This window comes from Panulirus ornatus, chromosome 27 (genome assembly GCF_036320965.1).
Source record: "Panulirus ornatus isolate Po-2019 chromosome 27, ASM3632096v1, whole genome shotgun sequence".
In the NCBI taxonomy this organism is placed as follows: Eukaryota; Metazoa; Arthropoda; class Malacostraca; order Decapoda; family Palinuridae; genus Panulirus; species Panulirus ornatus.
In genome coordinates, this window is record NC_092250.1 from 18002530 (window position 1) to 18022625 (window position 20096).

The window sequence follows — 20096 nt, forward strand, 5'->3', positions numbered from 1 at the left end:
ATTTTTATTTGGAGTGTTGTATTACAGTTGCATCCATTTTGACATACTTTTGAGTTAACTTATTCATTCAGTAACAGGTCTTTTGACAAATTATGAATAATGTAGCTCCCCATGCGTGAGCGATCATATGAGATATGGTTTGATTTGCATGATACCATGGCCACTACTCAAGTTTCCTGCCTCAGATTTTCCACCTTGCACTATGCTGTGCCAGTAGGATATTTTGAGATATTTGTTCTTGACGGTGGTCTTTGGTTTACTGGTTCAAGTAATGAACTTCTATTGGAATTGAAATTGATGATACAAATTTTAGGCCTATGGATAGTAAGGGATTATTTGATATATTACAAAACTTATGATTGCTTGTGCAGCATGTCTCATGCTACTGGCTTCATGCCCTACTACTCCCAGTTCCACAGGAAAATTTGAGACTATTGAATTTTGCATTGCTTAGGGAGCCCCTTCTCTGGTGCTCCTGCAGTGCTCAGGAAGCTGGGCAAGTCACTTGGCAGAACTACAGGTCAAGAAGTTTGGTAATGTGTATATGTCTTTTTTGGATCATTTGCAGGAGAATTGAGGAATAGATGTTCATTTCCTTCAGTATGGAAGTTACATCTTGAGCATTAGGAGTCTTGTGATATGTTAAATAGGTGTATGTAATGTAAAGAGGGGTGGTGTCCAGAGGGAAGGCAGGAAATTGTTGCTCATATATGCCTTGGGAGTGTACTTTTAGATGGATGTATGTATGTCTGGAGGGGTAATGGTTAAGATTGGGTTGAAATGGTGGTTGTTTATTGTTTGTTAATTAATCTTAATGTACATATTTTTTTCAGTGTTGTATTTGTTGGAGATTGAGGGATCTTTTAGTGTAGCTTCTTGAAGTGTAAGGCAGAGATAAGTTTTTTATGTCGACATAGGGTTAGGTGGTTAGTTATTAGGTGGTTTGGATGACAAGAGTCTAGTGTTGCTCCAAAGAATTAAGTGCTGAGCATGTTTATGGTGATTGTATAAAGAGATTTTTTCATTTTGTAAGTTATTACATGAGTGTATTTCAGAGCTCACTTTTGTGTACTAAATTGGTTTGGATATATAAAGAGGATGAGCAAAGAGAGACTGACTAAGAGGATATATGTCAGAAAGGGAGGTAGCAAGGGGAAGAGGGAAATTAAGGAGATGGAAGGCTGGAGTGAAAGAGGCTTTGAGTTGTCAGGGCCTGAACATGCAGGAGTTTACGGTAAAAGGTGTACTGGGAAATAGTGAATTGTGATAAGGTAAGCAGAGGATAATATGCTTTCTGTGGGCTGAATTAGGTCACTGAAGTAGTAGCACAACCATGGAATGTCTCTGGATGAGGATTTTGGTTCCAGTTCATTATGTATAAAAGCTAGATTGTGGATGGGAAGAAATAGGACTGCTTTTCATCTGTGACTTGTGAAAAAGGTCTTTATATAATCTTACTGAACACTGTTTTGATATTAAATGAAAAATCTTACCGAAGATACTGCTTTACACCACAATTAATCGTTTAATCATCAGGAAGACATGAACAATGACCTTGTGCACTAAGAGGGAATAAGAAACAGAATAATGATTGGGCAGTTTATGTTGCCTTCAGAAACACACCAAATCATGGAATTTTTTTCGTTAGAGAATCAAAGAAGGAAAATCTTGGTAGAAATAGGAATACAACAGCAGTGAAAAGATACATGAGGAAGTCAAAGAAGGAATCTGTGAAAGAGGACTAAACTGGCTCTGAACAAGAACTCAAACAGCAGTTGAATGAAGAAAGTCCAAAATCCAGTGGTCAAAGAAAAGAATAGTGAATCTGTGGAAGATAGCCATTGGAAATATACAAAGTCTAACAAGAGAGACTCTTTAGAGCCGAAGTTGATTATATCATTAAATACACATGGGAAATGTGTCTTTATCAACAAGACAGAGACATGGCTTAGTGAGAAAGTGAGAAGTGGAACAAGCTTGTATCACTTTTAAGCATTCAGAGCAGATAGAACCAAACTCATACAAGATATATTTACATAGTAAGCTAGAAGAAAAGCAGGTAATGAACATTATCTTCCTAAAATGTGAGTAATCATAATGAGCATTCCAGCCATTAGATAAAACAAAATTTAGTATTATGTACTTCACTAAAAATCTAGTTAAATGATTAAAGAAATATTAACAAAAGTTGAAGAAATATTGAAGGTATTAGAAAACACAGATCCATTAATTATATGTACAGGTGACTTGAACTTTCATATTGTTGAATGGCAAGGAGAAGTATATAGGTGCAAATACAAAGAAAAGAATAATGGATCAAGAAAAGAAAGAGAACTGTTACAAAGCAAATTAATTTTTGTAAATCATTTAACCTTGTAAGGTAAACCACAGACCAGCAAGAGAGAATAGCATGATAGATAGTATCCTTACGAATGATATGACACTTTTTTCAGATATAGAAGTGAATGATACAGGATTATTAAAGTATCATAGAAATCACAATATGAGACAGCATCAGAATAAATGAACAGAAGTGATCAGAATGCAACAAGTAACTAAATTATTGGGAATGGCTGATATCTCTTAGGCTATACTCCCTAGAGTACAGATGGGAGAGGTATATTATCATTACCAAAAAAATCTTATAAGGTTTGTTTCCCATCTTACATTTGGAAATAACTTCCTACTGGTATGAAAGTCATGGAAGACTTTGTAAAATATGTCCTCTGAAATCCATAGGCATAAAAAGAGAACACCTTAAACGTTCAGAACTCAAGACATTTTAACACTTTGCTATCTACCATCAGAAACAGCATAGCATGCATGGTGTAGAAGTTCAAGAGTGAATTGGACAAGCACCTTTAAAGTGCACCAGACCAGCCAGGTTGTTCGGGCCGTGTGGGCTTGAGGGTTGCGGCTTCCTACAGCTTGGCCACCCAACTACCGAATCCAGCAGTTTGGGCCCTGCCTGGACTTTGGTGATGAAGGCCTCTAAGACTTCAGTGGGTTTTCACCAGGTAACTGAGAACAAAAGCAATTTGAGTGACATGAATTTTCACCATGACAGATCAGACTTGAGAATGATAATAGAAAGGATTTTGATTACAAATTTGAACAAGATTTTCAGGATTAAGAACTGCAAGCACAAAGATATGCTCTAAGAAATTAGAAATAATCATTGGGCCACTTCTACACAGAAAGAAATATGATGCAAAACATAAGATACTAAGAGATTATTGATTGAAGACAACAAGCAAGACATGATGTTAATTGACAAATGATAATCAAAAGAAACATAGTTATCCAACATGCAGGGAAAAGCAGTGAACACTATGTGCCTGCCCTGCTATCATGGCAAAATTTTGTCATAGATGCTTATAGGTGGATTGTCACTGAAATGACCTAACAAGCATTAAAAAATCCAATCTTAAACACCAACAAGCTATATACCCATTTGAAACTACACTCACAAGATATACATATACGAGTTACACTTTAACGTCTGTACTCTGGACATCTTTTCAACATTACAAACATTAATTTAACATATCTCAAGACCCTTCATGCCCAAGATGCAGCCTTCATACTGAAGCTGTCGAACTCTTCCTCCTAAATAATGATCACTTCTTGACTCATGGTCTTAATCATTGGATGCATTTGGCTTCATGAGTGCTGTGAGAGCTCCTTAGAAGGTGTTCCTGAGGCAGGAAGGTAAGGAATGGTGGTAACCTGTCTTTGCTTTTACAACCACTGTAAAGGATTCCTTGCTTACAGTGTTCACAAAAAACTTTGTACACCTCCTCATAATTTTCAGAGGCTGTGTTACATTATATTACTATGTCATCTCTCCTTTGGCCTTGATTACCATCTGAAGACTTCTGAGTATGGAATTGGCAAGGTTCCTGAAGTATTCTACATCCATGTTTTGGGTCCATAGGGTCTTGATCTAAATGAGGCGAGGCACTGATGAAGTGCTGCCGGAAGCAGCTGCATGATCATGTGTTCTGGGCACCCAGTGCATCTAGAAATCTCATGTGTAACCACATTTTCTTGCTTTCAGGCAAGACTTTTTGCTTTCTCCTTCATAGGAAGGTAAGAGCCAACCATCTTGAAGCACAGATGGAAGCATTACAGTGCCCAGAAATGAAATTCCCTAAAAATGAAGTGGCAGCCTGGAAGTGTAAAGAAAGAATATTGTTCCCTCAAAATAGCCTAAAGCACGTTGAAGTGGGTTGTTGGTGCTCTCACCGTTGGAAACGATATCTCAGCGACCAGATGTATTGTGATTTCGCCTAGTGAGTGGCTTATCCTTCTCCCCACAATAAACATTAGCCATGTATCATCTCTGAAAATATATGGGGGATTCACAAGGCTTTTTGCAGACATTATACTCTTTACAGTAACCTAGTCAGTCCTCGCATAGAATATGTTTGTCAGTTCTGGTCACTGAACTTTATCAGAGACAGAGAAGAACTGAAATACAGGCAAAGAAGAGCAGTAAAACAAACTGTGTCACAGAGATAAGCTCATATAGAATGACTGAGATCTGATTTTTCTTTGTACTTGTTTGCCATTTCCCACATTAGGGAGGTAGCATCTGGAACAGATAAAGAATGGCCTCATTTGTTCTCATCCACTCTTTAGTTGTCATATATAATGCAACAAACCCAGAGCCCCTATCCACATTTAAGCCTCAGATAATTCTTTGATTTACCTGACCACTTCATATGCCCTAGTTCAGCCCATTGTAGCACATTACCCCCTGTACACCTCATTTGTCCAGCTTTGTCTGTCCAATGTTTGCCTTTCACCTACCTGAATGTTCAGGCTTCCATCAAGAAGTGTTCAGGCATCTTACCTGCTGTCCCACTCAGCACATTCATGTCCAGTGCCTATCAGTTAGTTTTTAATCAAATGATACCTGTTAACCCTCATCCCTGCAGACCCACATAAACTTTTGTATCCACCTTTTCAAAACTAGGTATTACCAGTTACCAGTCGTTTTTTGTATTACAAACTCGACAAGTTGTTCCCAGTTTTCACTCTCCTTCAATACCTCATGCCCCCTATTATACCCTCAACTCCCACATTACCCATTCTTATAATCATATCATCCACCTCAGGGATTCAATAACGTACAGCAAAATTGCCCGAGCATTCTTGTATCACTGCTCAACAGCTGTTCCCCATTTTCACTCATTTTGGGTGCCTTGTGTACCTCCCAGTTATACCCTCACCAGCCATATCACCTACTCTTGCATTCAAATCATCCACCATGAGAACTCTGACTCCAAACACTCAGTCATTTCCTCCCAAAAGAATCCTCTCTCTTCCTCACCCGGCTTCTTACCTGTTTCACGGGCAATGACAGTCACCCACCTCTCACAATTTACTTTCATTCTTACTCACATCAGTCATTAGCTACTAGTTATTTTTAGAGGAAATGAGATATGTGTTGTGATGTGTTTAGAGTCCTTTTTTTTTGGTAATGTACAATTGATGGCTCGGCCTACCTCTTGTCCTACCTTAGTTTTTACCGTCATGGATTTTAACAGACCTGAGATCTGTAATATGTTCTTTATGGTTATGCTTTCTTGACAGGTTTTCATCCAACCACTATTGAGACAATTTCTCTATACTAGATATCTTTCATATTTGTGAAGAAGGCACATGGTACATTATAAAGGTTTGCACTAGGTCAAATGGGATAAGTTAGATCATAATAGTTTGCCAGACTGAGATAAGCTTAAACGAAATAGATTGCTCGATAAAACATGATGCCAAGTCTTAGGTTATGTAAGAAAAAAGTAAAAGATTAGAAATGAAAGAACTGCTAAGTCGAGTCTTAAGTGCCTCATTGAAGAAATATCCACAAAATGTATCCAACCAACCAGAATATGGAAGTCTTCTGGTCAGGGGTTTCACAGCCTGGTTGATCATATGTGCATCTTGATCCTAGGTTGATAAATAGATTAAGTAAAATATTCCATAATTGTTTGAAAAATAAGGTGAAAATTGATGAGATCATTACGTAAAATGCTCTTGGACAACTTGGATATGATTTGGATAATGGTGCCATGAATATACTGGATGAAAGCAAAAGAGATATTACTCTCTAGTAGAAAGGGAAATTCCAGGAAATGATATTTGGAACAGGACAGGCTACAAAAGAGAGGAAGAAACAACTTACTTTATGCAAGGGAAAATCTGAATGTCTTTGGGTATGACAGTGCAGAAAGCATAGTCTTTCATTTCTCATATTTAGAAATTTACATTGATGAATAATTAGAGAAGCTTTGTAGTAAACAAAGCCACAAAATTAAATGATGAATATGGTGGTACTTTTATGGAGATATTGTATTAAGAAATTTTGGTAATCCATCAACTTATCGGTCAACCTTTGAAAGATATTAGGAGGGGAACAGATTTCCTTGGTTTGTTGATGTTTCCTTCTTCCACCAAACTTTTGGTAAGCCAACCATTGAAACTATCTCAGACTTTGTATTAACTGCTGATAGAGATTTCATGCATCCTTGTGAACTGAGAAGTTGGGAGTTGGTGCCAGTTCCCAAAGATACCTTAGATTTATGCTTTATTGATCCTTCAAGCTTTCTCTACACTGTATGCTTAACTTTCTCTTGTTTGTTGTTACATGATATGTGTGCTGCTATTACAATGATTTTAAATGTATCCTCCATGAATTTTGTTATTGATAGCTACAAGCTCAAAATTTTCAGTATACCAGTGTAGAACAACCATATACCAACAAGATCAAGTTCACTTCATTGCAGTCAGATTTTCTCATACATACATGCACACTTGATACTGTATGACATCTTAAATCTGACAGGATTAGGGTCAAGCAAGTGCCAGATTTCAAAATTTTTTTGAATACCTGTCTTGCGAAAGGGACCACATGGTAGATCTAATAAATTATAGTTTAACCTGTGGACTTTTCTTTTCCTAAAGTATAAGGTGATGTAAGTTTCAAACATTATGACTGTAACTTTCAGTATTTACCCAAAATCTGTGATTGTTTCTGATTTTTGAATGTACAAATAGACTGAGGTAGTGATGTGTGATTACTTCGATGAAGTCCTGGTATGGCATCTGGTCCAGTTGAGGTTGTCATATGGTTAGCAATTTCCTTATTTCCATCTCTTTCATTGTAGGACTTCATCAACTTTTCATGTTGCTTTGTTGTCATAAATAGTTGAAGAGCCAACACCAAAACAGTCTTACAATTTACACACTGATATTACCGTATCTCAGTTCAGTAAAATTTTCTGTAATAGATGTACAGTAGTGCACACTCAGTATATTAAAAAACACAGTCTGTACTAGAGTAAGAAATTTCTTGAAGCATGTAAACACATGACTGTTTAAAAGGAAACTAGATCTATGGGCAGTGTGTGCTGCCAATTTCATTTTCTATTCATTGATTATGCATGAATTAGCATGAAGAGTTGTTTTAACAGAACACAAGGAAATAAAGTGTATTAATCTTTAAATGCTGGAAGTCTTCATATGAAGATTTATGTATCAGGGGCTAGAAATTATCAAATGAGTGCAAAGGTTTGTGAGCTTTGTTCAAATCCCCCTGCTAATATTTTGACAATTATTTGGCTGCTAGGTGTTACCAGGGTCACAATAGGTGCTTATTGCAGAGACTCCCACTCTCTGGAAGCAATTCTAAAGAGCAAAAATTATAGATAGTAATCATAAATAGCAATAAGTGTCAGGAAGTGAATTTGCATCACAAGGCTTGCCTTTGTTGTATTTTCTTTTTTCCTCACTTCCTTCACCTTTCCTCCACTGTCTCCAACTGTCTATTTATATATATGTTAACTTTAGCACTATACGATAGTCATGTAAGTTACAATAATTCACTTTTTTGTGCATATACTTTACATTTACATGTATTGTTTTCATGAATAGTGATGAGTCTTTAATGAGGCACTCGTGGAGCATTCCCCACCCCACATCTACTCCTTAAACCTCCACTACCCAACTATGGCCTTTGTGAGGTGATCTATGCATTAACTTTTGTGCTTTACCACGGCCATGTTAGTTATGATATCACACTTGTTTTTCTGGAAACTTGAACTATTTTTATATATTTTCTTTTTCTTTCTTTCAAACTATTCGTCATTTCCCGCATTAGCAAGGTAGCATTAAGAACAGAGGACTGGGCTGCTGAGGGAATATCCTCACTTGGCCTCGTTCTCTGTTCCTTCTTTTGGAAAATTAAAAAAAAACGAGAGGGGGAGGATTTCCAGCTCCCCGCTCCCTCCCCTTTTAGTTGCCTTCTACGAAACGCAGGGAATACGTGGGAAGTATTCTTTCTCCCCTATCCCCAGGGATATATATATATATATATATATATATATATATATATATATATATATATTTTTTATTATTATACTTTGTCGCTGTCTCCCACGTTTGCGAGGTAGCGCAAGGAAACAGACGAAAGAAATGGCCCAACCCCCCCCATACACATGTATATACATACGTCCACACACGCAAATATACATACCTACACAGCTTTCCATGGTTTACCCCAGACGCTTCACATGCCTTGCTTCAATCCACTGACAGCATGTCAACCCCGGTATACCACATCGCTCCAATTCACTCTATTCCTTGCCCTCCTTTCACCCTCCTGCATGTTCAGGCCCCGATCACACAAAATCTTTTTCACTCCATCTTTCCACCTCCAATTTGGTCTCCCTCTTCTCCTTGTTCCCTCCACCTCCGACACATATATCCTCTTGGTCAATCTTTCCTCACTCATCCTCTCCATGTGCCCAAACCACTTCAAAACACCCTCTTCTGCTCTCTCAACCACGCTCTTTTTATTTCCACACATCTCTCTTACCCTTACGTTACTCACTCGATCAAACCACCTCACACCACACATTGTCCTCAAACATCTCATTTCCAGCACATCCATCCTCCTGCGCACAACTCTATCCATAGCCCACGCCTCGCAACCATACAACATTGTTGGAACCACTATTCCTTCAAACATACCCATTTTTGCTTTCCGAGATAATGTTCTCGACTTCCACACATTCTTCAAGGCCCCCAGGATTTTCGCCCCCTCCCCCACCCTATGATCCACTTCCGCTTCCATGGTTCCATCCGCTGCCAGATCCACTCCCAGATATCTAAAACACTTCACTTCCTCCAGTTTTTCTCCATTCAAACTCACCTCCCAATTGACTTGACCCTCAACCCTACTGTACCTAATAACCTTGCTCTTATTCACATTTACTCTTAACTTTCTTCTTCCACACACTTTTCCAAACTCAGTCACCAGCTTCTGCAGTTTCTCACATGAATCAGCCACCAGCTGATATATATATATATATATATATATATATTTTTTTTTTTTTTTTTTTTTTTTTATACTTTGTCGCTGTCTCCCGCGTTTGCGAGGTAGCGCAAGGAAACAGACGAAAGAAATGGCCCAACCCCCCCATACACATGTACATACACACGTCCACACACGCAAATATACATACCTACACAGCTTTCCATGGTTTACCCCAGACGCTTCACATGCCTTGATTCAATCCACTGACAGCACGTCAATCCCTGTATACCACATCGCTCCAATTCACTCTATTCCTTGCCCTCCTTTCACCCTCCTGCATGTTCAGGCCCCGATCACACAAAATCCTTTTCACTCCATCTTTCCACCTCCAATTTGGTCTCCCTCTTCTCCTCGTTCCCTCCACCTCCGACACATATATCCTCTTGGTCAATCTTTCCTCACTCATTCTCTCCATGTGCCCAAACCATTTCAAAACACCCTCTTCTGCTCTCTCAACCACGCTCTTTTTATTTCCACACATCTCTCTTACCCTTACGTTACTTACTCGATCAAACCACCTCACACCACACATTGTCCTCAAACATCTCATTTCCAGCACATCCATCCTCCTACGCACAACTCTATCCATAGCCCACGCCTCGCAACCATACAACATTGTTGGAACTACTATTCCTTCAAACATACCCATTTTTGCTTTCCGGGATAATGTTCTCGACTTCCACACATTTTTCAAGGCTCCCAAAATTTTCGCCCCCTCCCCCACCCTATGATCCACTTCCGCTTCCATGGTTCCATCCGCTGACAGATCCACTCCCAGATATCTAAAACACTTCACTTCCTCCAGCCTCTCACCATTCAAACTCACCTCCCAATTGACTTGACCCTCAACCCTACTGTACCTAATAACCTTGCTCTTATTGACATTTACTCTTAACTTTCTTCTTCCACACACTTTACCAAACTCCGTCACCAGCTTCTGCAGTTTCTCACATGAATCCGCCACCAGCGCTGTATCATCAGCGAACAACAACTGACTCACTTCCCAAGCTCTCTCATCCCCAACAGACTTCATACTTGCCCCTCTTTCCAAAACTCTTGCATTTACCTCCCTAACAACCCCATCCATAAACAAATTAAACAACCATGGAGACATCACACACCCCTGCCGCAAACCTACATTCACTGAGAACCAATCACTTTCCTCTCTTCCTACACGTACACATGCCTTACATCCTCGATAAAAACTTTTCACTGCTTCTAACAACTTGCCTCCCACACCATATATTCTTAATACCTTCCACAGAGCATCTCTATCAACTCTATCATATGCCTTCTCCAGATCCATAAATGCTACATACAAATCCATTTGCTTTTCTAAGTATATATATATATATATATATATATATATATATATATATATATATATATATATATATATATATATTCTTTTTTTTTCTTTTATACAATTCGCCATTTCCCGCATTAGCGAGGTAGCGTTAAGAACAGAGGACTGGGCCTTTTTTGGAATATCCTCACCTGGCCCCCTCTGTTCCTTCTTTTGGAAAAATTAAAAAAACAAAAAAACAAGAGGGGAGGATTTCCAGCCCCCCGCTCCCTCCCCTTTTAGTCGCCTTCTACGACACGCAGGGAATACGTGGGAAGTATTCTTAATCCCCTATCCCCAGGGATAATATATATATATATATATATATATATATATATATATATATATATATATTTTTTTTTTTTTTTTTTTTTTTTTTTTTTTTTTGCCGGTCTCCTGCGTTTGCGAGGTAGCGCAAGGAAACAGACGAAAGAAATGGCCCAACCCACCCCCATACACATGTATATACATACGTCCACACACGCAAATATACATACCTACACAGCTTTCCATGGTTTACCCCAGTCGCTTCACATGCCTTGATTCACTCCACTGACAGCACGTCAACCCCGGTATATCACATCGCTCCAATATATATATATATATATATATATATATATATATATATATATATATATATATATATATATATATATATCTTTCTTTCTTTCAAACTATTCGCCATTTCCCGCGTTGGCGAGGTAGCGTTAAGAACAGAGAACTGGGCCATTGAGGGAATATGCTCACCTGGCCCCCTTCTCTGTTCCTTCTTTTGGAAAATTAAAAAAAAAAAATAATGAGAGGGGAGGATTTCCAGCCCCCCGCTCCCTCCCCTTTTAGTCGCCTTCTACGACACGCAGGGAATACGTGATAAGTATTCTTTCTCCCCATCCCCAGATATATATATATATATATATATATATATATATATATATATATATATATATATATATATATATATATATATATATTTATTTATTTATTGATTTTGCTTTGTCGCTGTCTCCCGTGTTTGCGAGGTAGCGCAAGGAAACAGACGAAAGAAATGGCCCAACCCACCCCCATACACATGTATGTACATACACGTCCACACACGCAAATATACATACCCGTACATCTCAATGTACACATATATATACACACACAGACTCATACATATATACACATGCACACAATTCACACTGCCTTTATTCATTCCCATCGCCACCTCGCCACACATGGAATAACATCCCCCTCCCCTCTCATGTGTACGAGGTAGCGCTAGGAAAAGACAACAAAGGCCCCATTCGTTCACACTCATTCTCTAGCTGTCATGTAATAATGCCTGAAACCACAGCTCCCTTTCCACATCCAGGCCCCACAGAACTTTCCATGGTTTACCCCAGACGCTTCACATGCCCTGATTCAATCCATTGACAGCACGTCTACCCCGGTATACCACATCAATCCAGTTCACTCTATTCCTTGCCTGCCTTTCACCCTCCTGCATGTTCAGGCCCCGATCACTCAAAATCTCTTTCACTCCATCTTTCCACCTCCAATTTGGTCTCCCACTTATATTTCTTATATAATAGCGAACAGAGAATTTAAAGGCTATTTTTTCCATATCATGATTACAAATTTGCAGATCACTTGGCCTTTAAGGATTCACAAAAGTGATAACAAAGTATTGCAGCAGAACCAAAATGAGTGCAGAAAGAAAGAAATACAGCTCTTCATATCATTAGGGTACCTATCCTGGAATGTGTAGATTATAAAGGTCATCTCTTCATTTCTTATGCAAGCAAGTGTAGGCCTTCAGACAGGACAGATAAAAGATAATTTTCCCTTGGAGAAGCACTATAACCATGAGGTTTTGCTTCCATTTTATGTGCAGTAGCATTATTACATGCCTTTATTATTAGTAATTCTTGATGATCAGTTCATGGAATACAAAGGTTTGGATTAGGTATTTTTAGTATTATGAACTTTTAGAAACTTACTGATTTATAAACATTTCAAAATTATAACAACCTGTGGAATATTGTTTTTCCAACATATGAGTTTGTGTAAGTTTTAAACATTACACCTGTAATGATATATTGCGCATGTCTAAAAATTTACCTGCTTTCTGATCCCATGTAGATTAATTTCATTGTCTATATTCATATACTTTTAACAAGTTCACCATTTCTCTTTTTTTTATATTGATTGCTGTTTCTCGTATTAGTGAAATAACATCAGGAGTAGATGAAGGATGGTCTCATTTGCTCATATACTTACTGTATTATGTATGTTTGATATCTGCAGGCTGTTATTAATGACCCAATATTATTGTTACGTTTATTACAATTATCATATCTATATTAAAGTGATTATAGTTATTTGTTTAATTTTAGTTCTTAGCTTTCTTCTTATATATCTTTTTTTGTGAATATTATTTCCTCAGCTTTGATTACTTGCCTCACCATCTACAATAGAGTGTTTACATCTCAACATCTGATTGCTTCCTTTATGATGGTGCTTGGTAGTGCTGGCTAGATTTGTTTCCATCTAATTTTGCATTTTCTTCACTATATGTATCACTTGATTGTCTTCTACACTTTCACTTTCTTTATAAGACCATGAACTCCTTCACTGTAGCTGTTCTGTATACATGACAGGTAAGTCATATGCCTGGAAACACCTTCTTCTGTAAACCTTCAAGTTTCGATCACCTCACTTGTCATACAGATTTTCTTATCTATTATTATTTAATGTCACAAGGTAGTGCTAGGAACAGACAAAGAACAGCCTCATTCGGTCACATCCGGTATCTACTTGTCCTGTATAATGTGCCAAAACTGAGATTTACAGACCTATCTGTGGTTTTCCCTGACTTCTTAATATTCTCTGGTTCAGACCATTGACAACACATACCCCCTTTGTGCACCACATCTCCAATTTGCCCTATCCTGTGCATGTATCACACCCAATTATCCTAAACATTTTTCATTTCATCCTGTCATCTCATTCTCAGTCACCCCTTTCTTTTTCTCTCCACTTTTGACACATGTATCCTTTTTTCCAACATATACCCTCATTTCAGCACACCTTTTTCATCTCTCTCGTACATGCTCATGTTACTACCGCGCTTCTCTCTTTCTCTGTCATGTCTTACTTGATCATCCCTCCTTACACTGCACATTGCCCTCAGGCATTTGATTTCCAACACATCCACCCTCTTCTTTACCTGTTTATCTAGGACCCACACCTCGCATCCATATAACACTATTGGTACTACTTTTACATCAGACATACCTATTTTTGCCATAACAGACAACAGCCTCTCTTTCCACATACTTTTCAATGCACCCAACCTATAGCTTACTTCAGTTCCTGTTGTTCATCCACTGCCATGTCCATTTCCAAGTATCTAAAACACTCCACTTCCTCATTGTTTTCTCCATTCATCCTTTCTCCTCTGAAAATTTAAGAACCTTACTTTCAATAACATTAAATCTCAGCCTTCTCGTATCACACTCTTGAACTCAAATGCCAGCAGTTTTCCTCACTCGAATCTGCTACTAGAGCTGTATTATCAGCTAACAGCAGCTGACTTAACCCAAGGCCCTCTCATCCTAAACAAACTGCAGACCTGCCCATCTCTTGTAGATCTTCAACATTTATGGTCCCACCTTCATCTGGAACCATTCACCCTCCTCTTTTCCTACTTCCACACATGCTTTCCTTTCTCTTCATGAAAAGAAAGATGGTAATGATGTTTTTTCATACCTAACAGCTTCTCCTATACCTTTACCTTTCTTCCTCAGAAGCCCCTGCTATAGAGCTTCCAGGCACATCCACTGGTTGAGATCATTGGTCAAAGAGTGTGATGATGGATTCTGGCTTGCAGCTTATTTCAGATGTGTTCTCTATTATAGAATTTCTTACCAACAACAAGTTCTTTTAACGTCTGATATTTTCTTTCCAGGGACAAAAACCATGTGAAGACAGCACCTGTCAAGAAACAGATATGCCTGGGAGGTGGCACTGTTTCGTCTGTCTCAAGCAGTATCAGTACCCAGCCACCAAAGCCTTCTCTAAGTGCCACAGTAGTTCCAAGGATCTCACCTTCAGCTGTGTCTAGTACATCAAAAGAAATAGCCAAAAAGAAGAGCCCTTCCACTGAGCAGAAGGATATAGGGGCATTTAAAGTATCAGTGGAAAAGGCTGCTTCTTCAAGTGGGGGTTTAAGTATAAAATCTGTGGAAAAGATAAATGAAGGGGCAGCAAAGACAGTAACAGAATCAGAAAATGTATTTGAAAAACCTGCTGAAGGTAATAGTGATACAAAAAACAGTTCGCCTGGAAAAACACATTTCAAAAAGGCTGTTTCATCAGTCAGTGTTATAGACTTATCTAGTGATGAAGACAAATCACTGACAAGTAGAGTGTCATCATCTGAGTTGAATAGAACATCTGGGTTAAGTGAATTAAAAGATAATTGTCCTATAGAAAAAGATTCAACATCAGAAGTGTCAAGTACATCTATTACTCAAAAAGTGAATTCAACAACATCAGAAGGAAAGAAAGATGACAATTTGGATGAAGAGATGAACCTTGTTATGAATGAATTACTGCAGATTTCCAAACAAAAATCTGCTGATGATAACATAGAAAAATCTATGAAGGACAGTCTAGACCATTCATCAGTGACTTCCACAACTTCTAAACAACAAAATGTATCTCATTCCCAATCTCATCATCATCATCTAGAGAAAGAACATCATCCCCAGTCCTCAGTTCCACAAGTAAAACAACAAAGCACCTTATTACAACACAAGCAACATACGTCCCAAAGTCATTCCCCAGTAGATCATCCAAAACATGTTTCTCCAGTTCAACAGCAAAAGCATTTGAATGAAAAACATTTATCAGAGCAACAACAAAAACAGTCTACAGAACATTCACCTGTCCAAAAAGTACACTCACCAAAACACCACTCACCAGTGCAGCAACAAAGACAAACTATACAGCATAAGTCACCAGTGCAACAAACAAAGCAGACAGTGCTCCCAAATTCACCAGTGCAGAGTCAGTCACAGTCCCATTCTTTGCAGCATACTAACTCACCCCATCAACCTAAGCAGTCACAACCACCACAGTCCTTAAATCTGCAACATTCAAAACCTCAGCAATCATTAAATCCTCAACCACCCTTAAATCTACAAGAATCCAAGTCACAACAGCCACTAAATTTGCGTCATACTAATCCACAATATAATTCTGCACCAAAAAAAAAGACACCAGAGCCTGCTCATCAGAAGAAACCATCTCAACATTATTCACATTCACAGCATCAGCAGCAAGCACAGCCTAAACCAGTTAATATTCCTGTCTCAAAATGGAATAAAGGTGAAATGTCCTTGAGCTCCAGTTCTCCAACCAGTACAAACAAGAATAATTCATCTTGGGGATCCAGTCATGAAGTGTCACCATCCAGACAGAGACAGACAGAAGCACCCATCGGTTAGTTTCTGTTATTATTTTATTGCACTGAATGTGTGTGTATTTGTTTTCTGTTTGGCTATGTAAATGCTTATGAATGAGTAAAAGCCAAGGTGTATGATGGTTTCCCTAGTTAGAACCTCATAATTGAGGCAGGAGTATCATTCAAGAAGACTTTTCTTAGCTTGTTTATGCAGACTTCAGTATGGTTCTCTGTCCATTTGAGTCAATTTCTGTGCATGCTTTCATTGTTGGATGTTAACTAACAAAACAAGTGTTTAGTGTGAGAAATTGGTCAAGAAGATAAGCATCAGAATTGTTTCCTAAAATATGGCCCTCTTGAAAGTCCAAAACTATTTATGAACCACCAAGTTTTCTTAAAATATATCAATAGCATTTCCATATCCTAGCAGACAGACAACCAATGACAGGTCAGCATATAGTCATGTGTGCCCTCATTCCAATTAGCCTCCCAATCAAGTAAACATTCAGAACCAAATTACACTTATGTGTACTCATTGGATAGGATTTTTTTGCTATAATAATCATATATTCGGATATTACGAGGCAAATTTATATTATCTACAAAGTTTTTCTTATATTATCAGAGGAAGACTCAGTTGCTCATACCGTCTCAGCTAGCATAAAAAAAAGAAATAACTTTAAGTGACCAACACTACAGATATTTGATAGATGATGCTAATGTTTTAATTTGGTTACTACACTGGCTTTTAGCTTATAGCTTGGACATGTGGCATGTGTCTGACTTATTTCTAAGTCTCCCTTTAAGGTGTAATATACACGAAATTGCACTTGGGACATATCATGTTTCATTTTTCCTCATGGTTATCAGCAAATGTCACATGATGTTTCGTTGGCTCCCACTGTCATTTAGAATTGAACATATGTTTGCTTTCAGGTCTTTCTTGTCACCCATATCATTTCATCTTTCTTGGAAACCTCTATAAATCTTTACTGCTATAAATACTTACCTTTCCCCATCCACTACCCCTAGCTTTGTTTACACACATCCTTTTCCATTTTGCTCTCAGTTTCTCCAGGTATTTCTTCACATGAGTGTCCTTTCTCTTCTCACCCATATCATTTCCTCTTTTTGAAAAGTTCAGCATATTTTCATCTTTACCTTTACTAGGTAATGATCAGACACCCCACCATCTGCCCTTCTCTGCTCATTTGCATCCAAGAGTCTTTTGTGCCAATAGTTATGTAATCTAATAATGCCCACTTACCATCATTCCTACTGACATACATCTACTTGTTTATGTCTCTCTTTTTATATCATGTATTCCCAAACACCAGCTCTTTTTCAGGATAACTCCATAAGCTATTTACCATTTCCATTCATCTTACTGAATACCTACCTCATGCCCCCAAATCATACCTTCAGTTGCCAATTTACTCACCATCACATTTAGATTGACCAGTGCTACTACCCTATCTCTTGCATCAGAACTGTTGTCAGTTTCTCTCTGTAGCTTTTAAAACAATTGCCTCGTATCATCATCTTTTTCTTCATGGCTGTTTCATAAGCGCTAATAATTAACCATCTTTCGCAATCCATTTTCATGTTTACCCACATCATCTGAAATTTGCTTCCTTGCACTTTTTCACACAGTAAACCTTCGATTAAATGGACTAATAGGAGGGAAGGTGTGTCTTTTAATGCCTAAAGTCTGTTTAATTGAATGTTACTAATGGGCCATTTTTTGATTCATTATACAGTAATACAATGTACAGTTCACATGCTTTCTTTTAACCACATGCTCTCTTTAACCCCTTGTCACTTGATACCATTTTGAATTGTAAGGATTACCAAATAATTTAATAGATAAAGTCACAATTCTCTGTGTACAACCTTACTGCACAATAGCTTTAGGCTGACTGAGACTGAAACAAAGCAAGTATACCACATGCTACCAAAAACAAGTGCTTTATGAAGTGTGCATGGTGTGGCATTTGAAATTTTTGAATTCTTTAAAACTTTGAATTATTATTTAATGTATTATTATTTGCCCGGTCCATTAAATCCGAAATGTGTTATACCAGTTTCCATTAAATTTAGGGTATACTGTACTGACAATTCCTACTTCAGCTGTAGTGCAACCCCTTCTTTAGCTTTTTCTCTCACACCAACTACTGACTCTACTTCAAACACATTCTCAAACCATTCTTACCTTTTGTCCTTGAGCTTTGTTTCATGCAGAACCAGACCATCCATGTTCCTTTCCATAAAACACTTCTTATCTCTCCTTTCTTCTCATCTTTGTTACATTCACACACATTCAGGGACCTCACCCAAAGCCTCCAGTAAGGATGAACATTCCTTGCTTGGCTCCCTCTACTCCGTCTTATAGAAATTCTAGCTCAATGCTCCATGCCTCTACTCCTCTTAGTGACCTTCTAAGACACCCAGGGAATATGAAGGTAGCAGTCTTTTTCCCTACACCAGGGATATATTTTTTCATACATATATGCCATTTCCCGCTTTAGCAAGGGAGCATCAAGAACAAAGAACTGAACCTTTTGAGGGAAAATCCTCATAGATTTTTTTTTTTTTTTTTTTTTTATTATACTAATCGCCATTTCCTGCATTAGCGAGGTAGCGTTAAGAACAGAGGATGAGGACTGGGCCTTTGAGGGAATATCCTCACCTGGCCCCCTTCTCTGTTTCTTCTTTTGGAAAAAAAAAGAAAGAGAGGGGAGGATTTCCAGCCTCCCGCTCCCTTCCCTTTTAGTCGCCTTCTACGACACGCAGGGAATACGTGGGAAGTATTCTTTCTCCCCTATCCCCAGGGATAAATTTTTCAAACGTACCCATTTTTGCTCTCTGAGATAATGTTCTCGCTTTCCACACATTCTTCATCATTCCAAGAACCTTCATCCCCTCCCCCAGGCAAATCATTTGCAGACAAATCATTTATCAAACAAATCATTAGCAGCACATTCACACACTTCCCTGCATTTTATTATGGAGCCCAAGCCTCACATCCATAAAGCACCTTTGGGACCTTCAAACATGCCTATCTTTGCCCTTCCAGATAGTGTTCTCTTTCCACACATTCCCAATTGCATCCAGGACCTTCGTGTCCTCACCCACCCAGTGACTCATGTCAGCACCTGTGGTTTTTATTCACTGCAGTATCCACTTCCAGGTGTGTAAAACACTTCACTTCCTTCATGTTTTCTTCATTCAAACTCATACCCTAACTAACCTGTCTCTGCATTGCTATACCTAATAACTATTTTTTTTTCTCTCTCAGCTTTCTTTCACGTACCCAAACTCTTTTGCAACTTTCCACACAAATATACCACCTGCACCTTGTCAGCAGCAAATAGTAGCTAACTCGCCACCCAAGCCCCTTCACCCTTGACATACTGCAGACCTATCCTTCTCCCAAATCTGTTGCATGTACCTCCCTCACCACCCAATCCAGATACACATACAAGCACTTAACTTCTAAACCATGTCTTAGTTTAAAAAATGAGTTTCAGTGAATGGAGAGAATTCTTATGTAATTAAGTCATAGTTTGGGACGATCACCCAAAGGCCTAGACTTTTAACCCATTGCTCTTCATATGTTTGCCTTGATGGCATGAGATGTAATCAGAAACATATTGCATAAAGATGAGGAAAGCAAAGTATTGTTACTTATGCTAGAACATGTTTCACCCTGGCATTTTTATTTACCCAAGAAGGATGTGGGAATGCTATTTGATGGCATTTTTCAAGGTATTTCAGGTGTTCAGTGCTTTATGAAACTTTATGTTAAGCAAGAAGAAGGAAGGTGTTGGCACCATTCTGACCACTTCATGCATTTCCAACAGAAATAGATATCTTCATTTTCATATATATTTTACCCAGATGCTTTCAGTGGACAT

General features: G+C 38.3%; 1 protein-coding gene across 4 annotated transcripts in view; it reads left to right on the top strand.

Annotated features, from left to right (window-relative positions):
• The window catches only part of yem (yemanuclein), a 176759-nt gene that overhangs the window by 123025 nt on the left and 33638 nt on the right, over positions 1-20096 (top strand). For all 4 annotated transcript variants that reach the window (XR_011714687.1, XM_071678275.1, XM_071678278.1 and 1 more), the window contains one exon: positions 14680-16217. Coding sequence is in view for 3 of the 4 variants with exons in the window: in XM_071678275.1 (XP_071534376.1) it covers positions 14680-16217 (1538 nt within the window). In the remaining variant the exon portion in view is untranslated. The remainder of the gene's footprint in view (positions 1-14679; positions 16218-20096) is intronic.